Here is an 18,881-nt window from a genome sequence, read left to right as displayed (position 1 = left end):
AACAGCTGTACCCTCGGTTTGCTGCAGCTGTTAGGTGAACAGCTGTACCCTTGGTTTGCTGCAGCTGTTAAATGAAGTAATGTATGTAAATGCTTAGTATAGTTCCTGGCATTCAGTAGCTCTCAGAAAACATAGCAAAATAGGCCTGGGGAAAGAATCTGAAAGTGCACAAAACAGAGGATCATAGTGTCATTTGAAGCATGACTATGAAAAGTGCCACTGGCTGTAGTCGATAGACCAGCAGACCACTGCATCCACTCTGCGGGTCTTTGCTCTGCATTTGGCAAGTAGCCTCCTCTCTAAAGGGTCAGTTTTGCAAGTGCCCACCCGACTCCCATGGCCTCGCCCTGTGCTCACAGAAGGCCATCAACTATGTGGGCCAATTCAGCTTGTCATTTCAGGATAGAATGCATTAGGTTCTCCCCCAAACTCAATAGGTGGAAGAATCATAAAAAAAGAATTCAGGTGTCCCTGAAGCTCTGCACTTGTGTCAACAGGCGTGAATTGTATCTGAGCGGGTGAGCATTTATAGCTTCTGATTTGCCATTATGGAGCTCACAATTCCAAAAGCTGAGGCTCCTGTTCCCAACCCAGCCTCAGATATGTTTATGTCACCAGCTTCTGAGGCGTCATCTGCTTAGTACTGCAGTTTCAAACAGGACCAAGAGACCACACTGAGCCATGAAGTCCCCACAGGTCTCACTCCTATATCCTGGCAGACACACCTATGTGACCTTCACAAGTTAGATAACCTTTCTGGGCTTAAGTTTCCTCATCTATGAAACATAGATAACAGTGATAACAAAAGTTGTGTCATTATTAGTCAGCTAAATGGTAACGTTGGTTAATGCTGGGCTCATTATAGGCACTTAATACAAATAAGTTTATTATATTACATTACATTACATTAAATACATTGTATTATATTGTATCATCTCATCATATCTCATCATATCATACATCATATTATATTATTATGATATCATTTTTGGAAGTCTCCGTTAGTGCGTCCATAACAAAAAGAGATAGATGTCAAAATGACTTAAGATTAGGAAAAGCTTCTCCTATACTGCCTCACGTTCAAGACAAATCTATAAGGAATCAATTACTGAATACTTACTGCACACTCCCGTGTGCTAGACACCATACCAGACTCCATGTAGGTACAGAAATATAAGATCCAGGGTCATCCCAGCTCTCAGCAAGCTTATTACATAGTTGAAAGTAGAAGACACATGAAACAATTAGGCCTCTGGTTGTTAATGAATTCACATAAATACAGATGCCCCAAACTGCTGATTTGGGTCTTCATTCTTCCCACCCTAATACTCAGGCCTCCCCAGATATATCTGGGCATCCTCAGGTATAGTTAATATATTCATGTCCCCCAACATTTCCATCCAAGCCAGGGGTCCTGGTCTCCTGCCCATTCCTCTGGCCTCAGCTGTTTCTTTCTGGAACTTCCCTGAGTCTAAAGCCCCAGTCATGGTGGTCTGTAGCAAACAGGCAGGTGCGGGGACACAGCTGCACTCACTGCCCTCTGCTCCAGGCCCACGCTGTCTTTAGCGTAACTTTAACTTAACTCTAAACATTTAACTGCTGTTCCATTTCCATTTTGTGGCACCAGGTCAGGACAGAAGCCACAGGTCCCTTCTTCCCTTTTCAGTTCCTTCTCCCTTGCTAAGCTCCTCCTCCAACCACAAAGCCCCACCCCTCATTCACGACAGCTCATGAAAAGAGACAACCACACAGATTCTGTTCTCCTATCACCACAGCAGTGACTCTGTTTGCTCCAAGCTAATAATAACTGTAATGATAATAATAGCAGCAGTAAATGCTATTTGCTCTAAGGTCATTTCGTGTATTATCTTGTTGAACTCTCACTTTAACCTGTAGAATAGATGTTATTTGTCCATTTGATAGATGAATAAATTGAGGGTCATATAGTCAAGTAGTGGGTTCAAGGTCACACTACCTTGTATGTAAGAAGTAAGAAGTAGTTCTGGGTCAGGCTCACATGACTCCAGAGCTTTTAACAACCCCATGATATTGTCTCTACATGAGCACACCGCTGTCAAGACAAAGACAGTTGGGCATTTCAAGTATTCCTGAACCAGCTACAGGACGCTTGACTCTTCTTGGAGCCATGGAAAGAATAGAGGTTCCAACCCAAGTTTTGTTGCTATACACCTTGGCCAGGTCAGTTTCCTCACCCAAATTGGAGATTTATCAAATTTCCTCCAGCCTTGTTTTTTTTTTAAATTAAGACTATTTTTTTAAAGCAGTTTTAGGTTCACAGTAAAACTGAGGGGAAGGTACAGAGATTTCCCGTATACCCTCTGCCCTCACACATGCACAACTTCCCCCATTATCAACATCCCTCACCAAAGTGGTCTGTTTGTCGAAATTAATGAACCAACATTGAGACATCATCGTCACCCAAAGTCCATAGTTTACAAGATGGCTCACTCTAGGTATTATACATTCTATGGGTTTGGTCAAATATATAACTACCTGTACCCACCATTATGGTATCATACACAGTAGTTTCACTTCCCTAAATATCCTCTGTGCTCCACCTGTTCATCCTTACCCACCTCCCAACCCCTGGCAATCAGATATTTTTACTGTCTCCATAGTTTTGCCTTTTCCAGAATGTCTTACAGTTGAAATCATACACTGTGTAGCCATTTCACATTGGCTTCTTTCACTTAGCCATATGCATGTAAGTTCCCTCCATGTCTTATCATGGCTCAATAACTCACTTCTTTTTAGCTATGAATAATATTTCATTGCGTGTACCATAGTTCATTCATTCACCTACTGAAGGACATCTGGATGCTTCCAAGTTTTGGAAATTATGAATAAATCTGCCATAAACATACATGTGTGGGTTTTTGCATGGCATAAGTTTTCAACTCGTTTAGGTAAATAGGATACATGATTGCTAGATCGTATAGTAAGAAGACATTTAGTTTTATAAGAAACCACCAAACTGTCTTTCAAAGTGGCTGTACCATTGTGCGTTCCTACCTACAGTGTGTGAGAGTGCCTCTTGCTCTACCTCCTCACCAGCAATTGGTGGTGTTAGCGTTCAAGATTCGGGGCATTCAAAGAGGTATTTTGTGGTACCTCATTTTAATTTGCATTTCTCTGGTGACATGTGATGGGGAGCTCTTTTCATGCTTATTTGACATCTGTATATCTTCTTTGGTGAGATGTCTATTCAGATCTTTTTTCCATTTTTAATTGGGTTGTTTGTTCTCTTATTGTTGAATTTTGAGTTTTTCTTTTTATATTTTGAATAATGACCCTTTATCAGATGTTTCTTTTGCAAAACACATATTTTCTCCCAGATGGTGGCTCGTCTTCTTATTCTCTTACCATTGTCTTTCACAGAACAGAAGTTTTTAATTTTAATGAAGTCCAGCTTCTCAGTTACTTCTTTCATGAATAGTGCCTATGGTGTTTACCTAAAAAGTCATCTCCATACCCAAGGTATGAGATGACCCAAGGTCATCTAGGTTTTCTGCCATGTTGTCTGCTAGGAGTTTTATAGTTCTGCATTTTACATTTAGGTCTGTGATGCATTCTGAGTTAATTTTTGTCAAGAGTGTAAGATCTGTGTCTGGAGTCTTCTTTCTTTTTCTTTTTTCTTTCTTTTTTTTGGCATGTGGATATCCATTTGTTGAAAAGATTATCTTTGCTCGGTTGTATTACCTTTGTTCCTTTGTCAAAAGTCAGTTGACTATAATTATGTGAATCTATTTCTGGGCTATCTATTCTGTTCCATTGATCTATTTGTTTATTCTTTTGCCAATACCGCACGTCTTGATTACTGTAACTTTGTAGTAAGTCTCGAGGATGGGTATGTCAATCCTCTCCTTCAATATCGAGTTGGCTAGTTGTGGTTCTTTTGCCTCTTTACATAAACTTTAGAAGTAGTTTGTCAACATCCACAAAGAACTTTCTGGGCAGCCCTGATTTTAAGGATATATTTTTCTGGGAGTTTGCCCAGTAGCCAGCATCCAGAGCCCATAGTCTTCAATAGGCTGAATTTGGGTCCCTCTTTTCTGGACTTGGAGAAAATGTTTGGATTTTTTAAGTTCCTTGTGTTTGCATATTATGTGCCTGAGCTCAATTCATGAAATGTAATCACGGACATAAAGCGGACATTCCAATAGCATGAAGAAGAAAATGCTGGGACTGGCGGTGGTGGTTAGCCCTCACCATAACATTAATAATCATTGCATCAACATCATAAAAGAAGCTTGTATTCATTAAGTACTTACTAAGTGCAAAACCAAGAACTCAGTCCCTTACTTGCATCATGTCACTAATCCTTCCAATAACCCTCTGAGGCAAATACACGTATTACCTTCGACTGAAGAAATAGAGTCTCTGAAGGATTAAGTAACTTCCTCAAGTCACACAGGTAGTAAGTGGTGAAGCTGAGATTCAAACCCATTCTTAATTCCTAGACTGCACTCATTTTCACTGGCTTCCCCCTTCACCCTGGGGTAGCAATGCTGACCAGCCCGGGCCTGAGATTCCAGCTTCCTGAAGGACAGCCCAGGTCAGCTCATCATCCTACACTGAATGGGAAATCCCACAGACAACTAAGCTTCCTGATAAATCCCCTCTACTCTAGTTCCTTGAAACCCTTTTTACAAAACCCACATAGTACTTGAGAAATGGAAGCTTAAGCACCTTCTCCTCCTCCATTCCCCCCCTTTCACCTGCTTCCCCACAGGATCCAGTCGATAATAAACCTCTCTTGCTGTTTATTTACCTCTTAATAAGCCCTATCTCCTCTCAGAAAGCCATTTAGCACTGTACCACTTGATTTCTCCCCAAGGCAGAATCTGCCAGATGGAGTCTTCGTCCCCAGCCACGTCGATTTGTCTTATTTTTAAGCAGCAGTGAACATGCCACAAAGCTAAAATAGCAATCGGTTCCCAGATGTGGACTCACTGAGCAGGGAAATGACCAGGAGTGTGTGGATGTGTCCACCCGGGGCAGCTGTTCCAAACGGGCTGGATTAACCAGGGAATGACTCCCGAAGGTGGCTTCCAGCCAGCTGTGGCCACATCTGGGCATCCCTCAATGCAGAAGCATGCCGCTTTTCTGCCTCAGCTGGATTCAGCCACTCAGCACCTCCTCGGGCTGGACGCCCCAACCCCGCAGCTATGCACCCTTGCCTTTTCCACAGTTGAGGAGACACATTGGACCCCAGAGGATCAGGAAACCAGCACAGAATAACCCAGTGCAAGAAGGAAATGTCCCCGATGTCACTTTTTCTTATCCCAAAATTCCTATAAAATCTGACTCTGATTCTATAATATTACTACATTTGGGTCAATATAAATATATAATTCTTCAGATTTTGTAACAGCTAAATTACTAAATTATGTCCCCCCCCAAAATTTTGAACACCCCCAAAATCATGGTTTTTTCCATAGCTTCAGTGCTCCTGGACACACACGACAAGATGTTTGCCTGGAGGCGTATGTGCCTCTGTTTGAGCAGCACGACCCAGAGACGGGCAATCTCTGTTTGGGAGAGGGTAAGCCTCCAACAGGGATGAAGCGTGTCCCTTCACCACTGCATGTCATCCTAAGGAAGAGAAGATTACATCTAAAGGAAAGACAGGCAATTATTAACAGGACAGCAGTACTGGAAAGAAAACAGAGACCAGTCTGACTTATAGCTTCTTGTGTGGTTCCACTGACCTTGCAATACCTATCATCATGATGGGAATTGACAAGACAGCACTCCAGCCAAACTCACAGAAGTGACTGCTCATAAATATATATACATACACACACACACACACACACACACACACATTTCATAAGTTCATCTGCATAACATCCATCTTCCATTATATTAATAACTCACATCCCATAATATGCAGTGGAGCCCTTTATTAGAAGGAAGAAGAATGAATTTCAGTGTTCACGGGTGGAGGTGCATTGGCCTTGCCTTCGGTATGTCTATGTATGTAGCGTTCCCAACTAGCTTTTGCAGACCTTCTGGTTTGAACCAGTGTGCTCTGGAAGTGCTGGCAGTCAGGATATTGCTCAGAGTCAAAGGTGTTCTCATTAAATCCAATCTCAGTACCGGGCAGATTGCTGAGATTACAGCAAGCAACCAACGGTGGGCTATCCCCAAAGGCATTACCCAATAGGACAGAAGTCAAAGGGGAGAAGAGTAAAGACAAGTTGAGTGATAATCCTTTATTCCTTGGAGCAATTTTGCTGTAATAGTCAAGGATCCTTTTTTTTAAGTGCCCTCTCAAAAAGGAAAAAAAAAAAAAAAAAGCAATAGAGAAAGCCTCCCTCCTTCACCATACAAGATTCCTTTTCCAATGGAGAGTATCTGCCATTCCAGTTTCTTTAAGTAGCTTTATATTTGGACATTTAACAGGTGTTCCCAAGGCTGCTCTGAAGAAAAAAAAATTCTTCCCTGAATGAACAGATAAATGTTTTTCTGAAATGGCATTGAGAAACAGATCTGGGGGGGGGGGGGGCTGTCTCTATTTTTCATGGTAAAAAAAAATAAAGATAAAAAAATAAGGTAGAACAGATGATAAGCTGCTCTAAAATAAGCTGATGGAATGAAAAAATGCTTAGAAACCTGTTACATACTTTTTCCATTAAAAGAATTATTTTTATTAAAATGCTAGAGATGCACTGCCCACAAACTGCTCAGAAGTGGTCCCCGTTTGGGTGATACTGCCCACGGTTAACCAGTGGCTGCTGCACTGGGCTCCCCAGAGCATGGGCACTTCCACAGAACTCTGCGGGTCTTTAGAGTTACAAGACTGCTCCCTAATTGTAATCCCTGATTATTTTGTAGACTCTGATCAGATCTTCCCTTTGGCCCTCCAAAAGTCTTCCAGATGGATGTGCATCTATTTCAGGAAACTGGGGGACTCCTTTGCAAGGATCTTTTTGACAAGGAAAATGGGGTCTTAGGAGGGCTTCCTTGGGGTTCTCTAGAGGGCCCCCAAAGAAAAGAGAAAGGCATCAAACCCTTATCCTCCTCAAGGACTTTTACAAACTCAGAGAAGAAAAGTGAAATTCCAATCACGTCTCCTTCTCTGTGGAAGAGTGGTCTTATCGTGCCCAGGGCAGCTCAGATTCCAACAAAAACAGAAGCAGTAACATGCCCAGAGAGGCTCAGCCTCAGTGGAGAAAAATAGCAAAAGAGAGCCTGCTTCTCCAGGCCTGGCTGGGCTCAGAGGCATCCAGCTGCAAGCCAGCTGGACTTAGTTTAAAAGACCACATGTGGAATATTGGTTTGGTCCCAGATCCCACATTTAAAGAGGAACATTTCCAAACACAGCCTTAGTCAGAAGAGCCCTCACCTCTAAGACAGATCTTGAAACTGTGTCACACAGAATAATTGAGGGCACTTGGAAAGTTAAATTTGACTTGGCAAGTCCAAAAGGCTTCAGAAGACACCTGATGAATACTTTAAAGTATTTTTTTAGGGCTTCCCTGTGTGACGCAGTGATTAAGAATCCGCCTGCCAATGCAGGAGACACTGGTTCAAGCCCTGGTCCAGGAAGATCCCATATGCCTGGAAGCAACTAAGCCTGTGCGCCACAGCTACTGAGCCTGAGCTCTAGAGCCCATGAGCCACAGCTACTGAGGCCATGTGCCACAACTACTGAAGCCCGGGCTCCTAGAGCCCGTGCTCCGCAACAAGAGAAGGCACCGCAATGAGAAGCCCGCACACTGCAACGAAGAGGAGCCCCCGCTCGCCGCTACCAGAGAAAAGCCCGCATGTGGCAACAAAGACCCAACGCAGCCAAAAACAAAATAAATAAAATAAATTCATTAAAATATATATATATTTTTTAATGGTAGAAGATGGAGTAAATCAGATCACCTGGGAGAGCAGAATTAGTTCAATATTTGGCTAATCGGAAGGAAGAATTTCGTAAAATGAGGGCTCTTGGAAACGGAATGTATTGCCTTGGGGAGCAGCGAGTCCTTCTGCCAGGGCTGTAAAAGCTGATGCTGCCATTCCACTGGAGAGGGAAGAGGGGAATGATTTCCAGGAGGTAGAATATTCATTCAAGCAGTGAAAACTGGGTTTGGTGTCAAGTCGGACCCAGACTCGGGGTCCAGCTCTGTTTTTGTAAGGCCTTGGGAAATTTCTCTTGAACCCTCAAGTTCCTCATTATGAAACGGGTATAACATCTCCTCCACTGAGTTATTATGCAAGTAAATGAAGTATTAATTCACTCTAGTGCTTGGCATGGTAGAAATGCTAATTTCACAATTGTTCCTGCCCCTGTGGTTACCTGAGCTTGATAAATTGGATAGGAAGAGAAACTACAACATTTTCTCAGATTTCTTTAGCCCTCTGATCCTGTGATCACTGTGGGGCCCACCCTATCAAAGCTCCTGGTGCCGTCTTCCTAATTCCCTGCTTCCTCTTTCAGCACCACTCCACATCTTCCTATGAAGATAGGAATGGTCTATATTCTCACCTTTCCCGCTGCGGCTCTCCACCCCTAACCAAAAACAGTCTTTCCTATACTCCATTCTTTTGTGACCCTGCTTTCTACGGTGATAACTGGGTATTCTAGGAAGTGATGTATATTAAGAATACTATGTTAATATGACTATATAATCACCTTCTCCCTTAAATTTTTTCCCCTGCTAGGAAGCAAGGGCTGAGCACAGCAACCAGTCAATAGCCGACAGTCAATCAAAAGTCTACATGGTCATAAGGAGGGATCTTTACTAGTGGGATTCCATAGATCATGCTTAGCTTTTCTAGTGATGATCAAAGTGGTCATTTGGGGCAAGGTAGAATACAGAGCAGTCCTGTGACAGGCTGACTGGAGGATAGTAGGTGCAGGGGGGACCTTTTCCATTCACTCATTCATGTTCTGGAGAACTTTAACATTCACTCTGACCTCTGTCTTTCTCCAACCCCAGAAAAGAGCAGAGCTACACGCAGAAGTGCTGGAAGGATGTGCGAGTGGGGGACTTCATCCAAATGCAATGCAATGAGATCATACCAGCCGACATACTCCTCCTCTTTTCCTCGGACCCCAGTGGGATCTGTCATCTGGAAACCTCCAACTTGGATGGAGAGACAAACCTCAAACAGAGGCGTGTTGTAAAGGGCTTCACACAGCAGGTAGGGCTCTTTCTAAGATCTTCAGCTGGAATGGCAAAGGGAAGATGCCAGCCAGCTCTACTGGGAAACTGGATTTAATCTGGTGTGTAGAGGAGAAGGTAGTAGATGTCTCCTTTTCCCAGGCACTTAGGTACACTTAATCTTGCCACCAACTCTCTGAGATGGATATCATCCCCTTCTCACAGGTGGGGAAACTGAGGCTTGGGAAAGGTAAATAACTTGCTGAAGGCCTCAGAGTCCTTAAATGGGGACCCCCTCCATTCAACTGAAGAAACTGTGCTCTCTGCTCTAAACCGAGGAGTCTAGTATCTGCTCAATTACTCTTGAGACCAACCCATTTTTCTGTGCTTCTCCAATCCTGGCTCACCCTGCCCAGCTCAGCTTCAGCAGTTTCTCCCTCCATGAATTTTTTCTAACACTCCTTTGACCGCAGCATAAAAGCAGCAAGGTGTCGTTAACTGTTTTTCCATTTGTGAAGGTCTTACCTTCTCAACAGTACTGAAACCTCTTTAAGGACAGAGAGTGATCATCAACATTTTAATTTAATCCCCACTTTATGTGTGTGATACCTTGGATATCATGGAGGAATCATGATTGTTTGGTGGTTAAGAACCCAGGCTCTAGAGTCTGGCAGAGCTGAACTCAAAGCCCAGCCCCACCATTTATTAGCTGTCTGAACTAAGGCAAATTATTACCCTCTCACACCTTCCTTCCCTCATCTGGAAAATGGGCACAAAAATAGTACCCTCTCCATAGGGTGTTTCTGAAGACTGAATTGTTACTGAGCCAGACTTGGTTCTGCTTGCCCACGTGCAGTAAAGCCAGTCAACTGACACTGGGTCGTAGTGAAGGAAAACGCAGCATTTATTGTAAGGCTCCATACAAATAGTCTGGGACAGCTAGGGCTCAAAAAGACTGAACTCCCTGATGGGTTTCAGGAAAACATTTTTAAAGGCCAGCTAAGGGAGGTGTGTCATGGGGTATGTGATCTCCTCATGCACAATTCTCTGATTGGTTGATGGTAAGGGAACAGGGTGGTGTCACAGGGGTTATCAATCCACAGATGCCAGTAGTTCTTGGGGCTATGTGCTCATGGTCATCAAATAGTTAACATCTTCCATTTGATGGGGGTTTTCATGTCTGTTAAACAACTCAGGAAATGTGCATCAGATACTATTATCTAGGTACTTCAGAAAGGAACTAAAGCAGGGAATATGGGGGAGAGGTCAGCCCCAAAAAGGCCCCATAAGGTCCTGCTCGATTATAAAATAATATGTACATGAATTACTTAGCATGAAGCTAGGCGCATAGTAAGTAAGAGACCAGTAAATAGTTGGCAGTACATATCAATGGTGTTCATAGGCAATATGTGTTGACTGATCGAAACTGGGTGTGATATTCCAGTTTTCAATTAAAATTCCCCTTGAAAGGGTTGATTTCCCATCTGGTACCTTTCTCTATGCATGGAAAAGAATAAAATTCTATCACTCCTCTTCATCCTGACAGCCTGTGGCTGGGGAGAAAATGGATGAATCAGGGGATTTAGAAGAAGGAAGGCAAGTGATTCATTCTTCAGAGATGCTCATGAGCTAACGTTTTGTTATCTAGACAAACTTCTCAAGAGAAGGCCACTCAGCATACCTCACTTTGTCTCTCTCAAAGCCCCAGTTCTCATAAGATCGCTTTTCTATGATTGAACTCTGTTCTGTCATCCTTACGATGGGAATAATAATAATAGCTCTCCCAAAGTTTTGCTGTGTGATTCAAATGAGATAAGGAAAGTAAACAACAAAATAGAGGGTTTGCTGCATTGTAGATACACAGTAAATGGTCTATTGCTGCTACCTCAGCTACAGTTCCTACAGTGGGAATGGAAACCACCATGACCACCACGCTGTCATCTTGTTTTGTGGTTGTGATAGTGGCTCAGTTTTCCCATTGGTGCCCAGGCTCTACTGAGTCAGTCACTGCCCTGGGGCTTGGCGTCTGAGTCTTCTCTCCTTTGCCTGTCTTTGTCATACTCACCCAATCATCCCAGTGTTTACAAAAATGTAGGGCGGGATCTGGATAAGCTCACAAAGCCATTCTAGACACAAAATAACAATCTATTTCTTGGCTCAAGGCCCTGTGGGCTGCCCTCTAGAGCAAAGGTTTTCAAGCTTTTTTAACCATAACTCACAATAAGAAATACATATTGCACACACACACCTATCCACATGAACATGTGGGTATGTGTGTGAGTGTGTAAAACTGCCACCTCAGTCATACTACGTGCAAAGGACTCTGAAACTTTCTGTTCTATTCTATTGGATTTTGTTGCTGTTTTAATTAATTTATTTATTTTTGGCCGTCTTCATCGCTATGCACAGGCTTTCTCTAGCTGCAGTGAGTGGGGGCTTCTCTTGTTGTGGAGCACGGGCTCTAGGCTCTTGAGCTTCAATTGTTGTGGCACGTGGACTCAGTTGAGGCTTGCGGGCTCAGTAGTTGTGGCGCGTGGGCTCAGTAGTTGTGACGCGTGGGCTCAGTAGTTGTGACGCATGGGCTCTAGAGTGCAGGCTCAGTAGGTATGGCACACAAGCTTAGCTGCTCCGTGGCATGTGGGATCTTCAAGGGCTTGAACCCGTGTCCCCTGCATTGGCAGGTGGATTCTTAACCACTGTGCCACCAGGGAAGCCCCGGTTTTTGTTGTGGTTTTTTTTTTTAAGTTCTGGGAGCAGCAAAATGTGTGTGTTTGTAAATCTACCCTTCAGCCGGCCCACCGCAACATCCTCACCACAACTCTGAGTCTTCTACTCTCTTTCTCAGGCAGTGATTTCAGCACTGTTGAGGTTCACCCAGTCCCTTCTCTTTTTTGCCATTGGCAGCGGCTCCCTGTTCCTTGTATATTAATTAGTCTGATAGTTTGGAATTTGACTAGAATGAAGAGCTGGATGAAAGGGTCATTCACGCTCCACTGCTATAACCCAGCCAATTCAAGTTAATCAAATCTCTCAAACTCTAACCCTGAATTCTCATAGGGTACTTGGTGTAATGATTTACCAAAATAAATAAATAAATAAATTCACTTGTAAAGGGAACAAGATTATTTGATTTTGAAGGTTTCCAGAATTCTCTATTCTATTTCAATTCTTGATTCTCCCCCTCACTTTGCTTAAGTGTGCTTTTCCAATTCTATAAGAACAGGGGTAAATAGTACTAATAATAATGCACTTTTTTAATGCCCTTATACATATAAGGTAAGTGAGGCACAGAAACGTGAAGTAACTTGCCCAAGGTCACTAAGCTGGGAAGTATTGGAACCAGGATTCAAAGCCAAGTTTGTCCAGTCTCAGATCTTAAGGTTTGCAGTAGCTCATCTCCCTGGTCCTTTGACTCTCACCCAGACTTTACCCAGAATTGCTTACTTGAAAACACACATTTATCGTTTTCAATATTCTTTCCACATGTAAGTAACAAGCAGCAGGAAGAATAAAAGCAGGCCTAGCCAGCTCCCTGGGGAGGAGGAATTTTACCTGCTCTTTACGATCTTGCTTCTCCCTTATGTCTTCAGTGCAAAAAGATTTCTGAATATGGATAGAATTCTCTTCTGACTAACTCTATATATAATATTTCTCAAATGTGTTGGACAAAGATGTTGATGAGAGTTGCAAGAAAAATACATGTTGCACTGTCAAATAAGATCAGAAGGCAATAGGTTACAAGTTTTCCAATAGTGTGTACTGCAGAACTTCTCAGGTACTTTAATAAAGGGGGAGGGAGGGGGAGGAGGGTACTAGTATATAATATTTCTAATTATTTAACCACAGAAACCTTTTATTCCAAGGACCATATACCAGGACTACTACAGGAGAGGTGGGATCACAGTTTAGAAATTTCCCTTAAATGCATTGAAGGTGTTTTGGATGTATCATAACCATCACAGGGAGAAACGTTTTCATATATACATGCATCCTTCCCCATTATTATCACCAAATTATGATTCATGGGGACTGAGTAGTGGTCTGGGCATGCATATTTTTTAAATATTCTGCCAGATGATCTTAATATGAACGTACCACTAGTTCATCAAAAACCTGTATAATAAAGGGAAGGTGTTACTTCCAAAAAACACTCATCATAATAATGGGAATAAAGCCACCATCTACAGGAGTCTTACGTGTTTTGCCCATGTTGTCCTTTGTCCTCATGACCATCCTGTGAAGGGGACATCACTACTCCATTGGACAGATGAAAACCCTAAGGTACAGAAAAGGCAAAATTCACCACTTGTCTCAGAGAAGATTTTGAACACCTGCAAATGTAGTTTGTAAATTTAATATCTTAAATAATTAGTATTAATGACGTTTTTTAGCTTGTTATTCCTATTGGCTATGAGATTTTTATTTTGCCAAAAGGGGGTTTTTACTAACCTCAGAGATTTCTAGAAACTCCCAACCCCACACCATATACCCACAACCATTTTCACTACTGTGTTCTGTTCATTCAAAGTCAATAAGACAAACTTTGTCCCAGCTCCCCTAGATCGGCACTTCTCAAGGTGGAGTCTGCCCAACCCTTATCTCGAGAGATAGTTCTTAAAAAACAAGGTCTGGGGCTTCCCTGGTGGCGCAGTGGTTGAGAGTCCGCCTGCCGATGCAGGAGACATGGGTTCGTGCCCTGGTCCGGGAAAGATCCCACATGCCGCGGAGCAATTAAGCCTGTGAGCCGTGGCCGCTAGGCCTGCGCGTCCGGAGCCTGTGCTCCGCAACGGGAGAGGCCACAACAGTGAGAGGCCCGCATACCGCCAAAAAAAAAAAAAAAAAAAAAAAAAACAAGGTCTGTGGTCAAATCTGATTAGGAGGCCAGAGTCCTTTGGACCCCTCTTGGAGGTTCCAATGTCCATGAACATTTTAAGGTCTCAGAGAAGACCTAGAAGAAGGAGGCCAGTTAAACTTTCTTTAACCCTGAGCTTTCCAAACTTATTTAACCTCAGAACCATTTGGGGCACAATAATTTTTCACCTTCATATGGAAACTTAAACACATTAATCTACATTGTGCGGAACACACGTGATCACAACAGGTGAGGAATGACCAAGAGGCTGACCATCCTCATGGCTTGGACAGCTCATCCTTTCCTTTCCTGTCTAGGTTCAGGGGAAATTATAAACATGAGAGATCTTCCCCTGTGACATAGCACATCATTCTCAAGGTTGCCAAAGAGTTAGTTTCAAAATCCATTCCCAGAATGCAACTTGGACCAAGTCAGGTTTCGGGTTTTTTTGTTGTTTTTTTTCAATTGGAACTTTTATCATGATGGGCCATCTTTGCATTCACAACATTATTGACCTGTTCTTGAAATATTTATTCCTACATCCCATTGCTGGGAAAAGGACAGAAAGGGAAGGAGTACAAAATTAGGATTATGCCGAGGTCTGCAGAGCAGGCCAGAGGACTTCATTAGAGAATTAAATTGTACAGTTTTCTCTTTGGGGACATTTTTGACACCTGAAATCTCTTCTTTTTTAAAATTTTTTGAAATTGAAGTATAGTTAATATACAATATTATGTTAACTTATGCTGTACAGCAAAATGAGTCAGTTATACACATATATACATTCTTTTTTTATATTCTTTTCCATTATGGTTTATCAAAGAATATTGAATATAACTCTCTGTACTATACAGTAGGACCTTGTTGTTTATCGATTCTATATATAATAGTTTGCATCTGCTAATCTCAAACTCCCAATCCAACCTTCTTCCACTGCCCCCCACTTAGTAAAATCTCTTCTTTAAAGGGGTTTCAAGATGGGCACTAGAGATTTAACACCTGAAAATAGGTATGTGCCATTTATTTTGGTAGATGGAACATTTACCAAAGCCAAAGAATCAGAAATGAATTCTTCCAATTAGTATTTCAGAACAATTATCCTAGTTATCTTTTATCCAAACCATTGAAGCCCAAATCCTACTGAAGTATGTGTCAGATCATTTCCCAGTGACAAGGAACTTGGGACACCAAGTTGACATGGACTAGCCTCTTCAGCATCACCTGAAAGCTTGTCAGAAATGCAAAATTTCAGGCCCTGCCCCCAAACTAAACCAGACTCTGCAGTTTAAGAGATCCCCAGGTGATTCATGTACAGTTGAAGTTGGAAAGCACTGGCCTAGAGCATCATTGATTAATGTAATAATTGTGCCTATCTGTTTTATTGCCCACGTTAAAGATTCTTAATTGACTCTGCCTTTTAACTAGCTTGAATTCCACTGATAGTTAGTGCTTTTAAGCCATTTGCTCAACTAAAAAGAGCCATTGTAACCTGGATCCTCTGCAGTGAATGTGTGTGCTGATTTAACGTATTTAGACAGGAGAGCACTTTACCTATGGAGTTGAGGTGGGGTGGGGAATTATCTATCACTATCCCAGTTCAGTGTTGATGCATCTTGAATGAAACAAAAAGTCTCTACCTGTCCATTCAACTTGTCTGCCCTGAGAACCAGAGAAGAATCCTCTTTCCTGGTGGATTTTATAATGGGACTGCCCCTAGTGGGCTGTTACACATTTTCTTTAAGAATGATACTTAGTCTTTTTACTTTTTGACCGGTGCTTAAATGTTGAGCAGAGATCACATTTTCTATATCTTTTAATATAAGATCTATGTAACAATATATAATAATAATAATAAACTACAGTATCAATAGATAACTTGGCTGAGCACATAAGCAGCTCTTCTAAGTGTTTTATACCTATTATTTCTTTCTACTCCTTCTAAAAAACCCTATGAGACAGGCACTTTGATTATCCCCATTTGACAAATGAAGGAGAACAGTTCAATAACTCTGCAAGCAAAGGACTGAGCTCAGCTTTAACCTCAAGCAGAGTTCTTTTATTTTAACTTTTCATTATGGGAATTTTCAAGTATATACAAAAGTAAGAATAATATGATAAATTTTTATGTGCTCATCACCAAATTTCAACAATCAGCTCATAACCAATCTTGTTCTATCTAGATCCCCACCCTCTTCTCTCTGTTAATTATTTTGAAGCATGTCTTTTCAATACCCAGCATTTTATCTGTAAATATTTCATTATCTATTTGTCAAGAATAGGATTTTTTAAAATATACCGTTCTATATTTGTCACGCCTAAAATAGTGGCAATAATTCCTTGATCTCAACTTTCACGTCAGTGTTCAATACTTCCAGTTTGTTTGAATAAGGATCAAAATAAGGCCAAATACTAAGATTACTTTCTTAAATCTCTTTTACTCTGTAGGTTCCCTATTCAGCTTTTTTTTCCCCTTGCATATTTAGTTTTTGCTGCTGAATAAACCAAGTTGTTTGTCCTGTAAAATTTCCCATAGTCTAGATGTTGCTGATTGTGTTGTTTCCTTGTGGTTCCATTTTATGGTTTCCTACCCACTATATTTCTATAAATTGGTGGTTGGATCTAGTGCCTAAATCACAGTCAGGTTAGGCTTGTGTTTGTATGCATGTTTATGTCAACATTACATCATAGGAAATAAAGTGTGTTACCATCTTGAGGTACAAAATGTCTGGTGGTCTTTTTTCAGTGTAAGCAGTCATTGATGATCATTGTTTAGATCCATTAATTCAATGGGATTTGCAAAGTGGTGATACTCTAACTCATGTATAAAGAGAAATTTCCCCTCATCAAGTATTTGGTTACTGTGTACTACCCTCTATAAAGGCAGGATAAGTGTTTGTTCCTTTCCTTTTATTTACCAGTTTTAAAACAATGACTTGATTCCCAAACATCCTCCAAAGTTGACCAATGAGATTTCTTTCTTAGTATCAATATGAACTCCTGGATTTAAACATGTTTGCTGTATGTCAAATCATTGCAGTTATTATCTTTATTGACTACCCCATCTTTAGCCAGTGGGAACTTCTTCAAATTGGCTTCCAAGTTCTTTTGCCATGACCTCAGTAGTCTTTGATAAATCTAGTCCCTTTTGATAGAAAAATGGCATTTAGAAATCATAGTAATTACATGCTAGAGGTACTTTTTGCTATTGGGTTGATAATTGTTTCTAGGCCATTTAAGTGAAAAGAACTAGGACTTTTTTTTTAAGATTAAATACATCAAGAATTATGCTGATACTTCAATTCAAATTCAGAGCTAGAGGGTTTTACTCAACCTCATCAATATTAAGTATGTAAATCCTTCTCCCACATCAGGCAAAGTCCTTAACCACTGTACTACACAACTCCCTTTTGATATTTGACACTCGATATTGGACACTCACCGTTATAAGTAGAATTAACATTTTCAAGATGAGATAACTTAATTTCAGAGAGACTGAATCTTGTCAAGGGTTACCTAGCTAATATAGTACGGAGACAGAATTAGAACTAAATTCTGATGTACCTGATTATTTCTCCCACTGCTAAAGTAAATTTTAGATTCTTTTATATGTATTTTCCATTTCTCAAATAAATACAATTTTCATATATATGAAAATACTGAAATTTTATAAGTTTTAGTTATAATTATATACAATAATACTTAGTATGACCATGATGGACACAACCCTACAAAAAGCTGTTATTTTTATTTTTATAGCCCCCTGACCTCCTTTTTAAAAAAATTCAAACAAAAAGTCACAAAAATTATAATCATCCTCATCAGTTCACTCAGTCCCATGTAATTAATTTTTTTTCATCTTTATCTTTTGTTAGCACTTTTATGAATACATCAGTTTTCCATTAGAGTTCTGAAAATGCTTATTCATTCAGTTCAGCAGTATAGTCAGTTACCAGAAACCTGTACTTGTCAGAGTCTTTTCCATGAATTCCTTGAAGATGAAACCCTTTTATAGGAACATTTTTGCAGAAGCATCAGAGTACATCCAGAACTGTCTGTAAAAGACAAAAGACTTAAAAATGACCATGGTTAAAAATTTGATGAAAGTTCATATAATGCAATTGATAAGGAAATTTAGTTATTTCTGAGATATACATTTTAAAGTAATAACTAGAATTATGACATAACGTTATACCAGAACATGTAAGATTTTTAGAAATTTCATGTAATGCCTGAAACATTTATATTAACGTATTTCCATACAAATAACCCAAAGAAACTTTAGTATTACTTGTTTTTTTGTTTGTTTGTTTATACTGCAGGTTCTTATTAGTCATCAATTTTATACACATCAGTGTATACATGTCAATCCCAATCGCCCAATTCAGCACACCACCATCCCCACCCCACCGCAGCTTTCCCCCCTTGGTGTCCATAAATCTGTTCTCTACATTTGTGTCTCAATTTCTGCCATGCAAACCGGTTCATCTGTACCATTTTCTAGGTTCCACATACATGCGTTAATATACGATATTTCTTTTTCTCTTTCTGAGTTACTTCACTCTGTATGACAGTCTCTAGGTCCATCCACGTCTCAACAAATGACCCAATTTCATTCCTTTTTATGGCTGAGTAATAGTCCATCGTATATATGTACCACTTCTTCTTTATCTATTCATCTGTCGATGGGCATTTAGGTTGCTTCCATGACCCAGCTATTGTAAATAGTGCTGCAGTGAACATTGGGGTGCATGTGTCTTTTTGAATTATGGTTTCCTCAGGGTATATGCCCAGTAGTGGGATTGCTGGATCATATGCTAATTCTATTTTTAGTTTTTTAAGGAACTTCCATACTGTTCTCCATAGTGGCTGTATCAATTTACATTCCCACCAACAGAGCAAGAGGG

General features: G+C 40.9%; 1 protein-coding gene across 1 annotated transcript in view; it reads left to right on the top strand.

The window, feature by feature from the left end:
* ATP10B (ATPase phospholipid transporting 10B (putative)) overlaps positions 1-18,881 on the top strand; it is a 305,387-nt gene that overhangs the window by 184,608 nt on the left and 101,898 nt on the right. Inside the window, exon 5 of the mRNA XM_059062671.2 lies at positions 8,961-9,165. Coding sequence (XP_058918654.1) covers positions 8,961-9,165 — 205 coding nt within the window. The remainder of the gene's footprint in view (positions 1-8,960; positions 9,166-18,881) is intronic.

Source organism: Kogia breviceps, chromosome 4 (assembly GCF_026419965.1).
Source record: "Kogia breviceps isolate mKogBre1 chromosome 4, mKogBre1 haplotype 1, whole genome shotgun sequence".
In the NCBI taxonomy this organism is placed as follows: Eukaryota; Metazoa; Chordata; class Mammalia; order Artiodactyla; family Physeteridae; genus Kogia; species Kogia breviceps.
The sequence above is the reverse complement of the archived record's forward strand: the minus strand, read 5'-3'. Positions and strand labels throughout refer to the sequence as shown.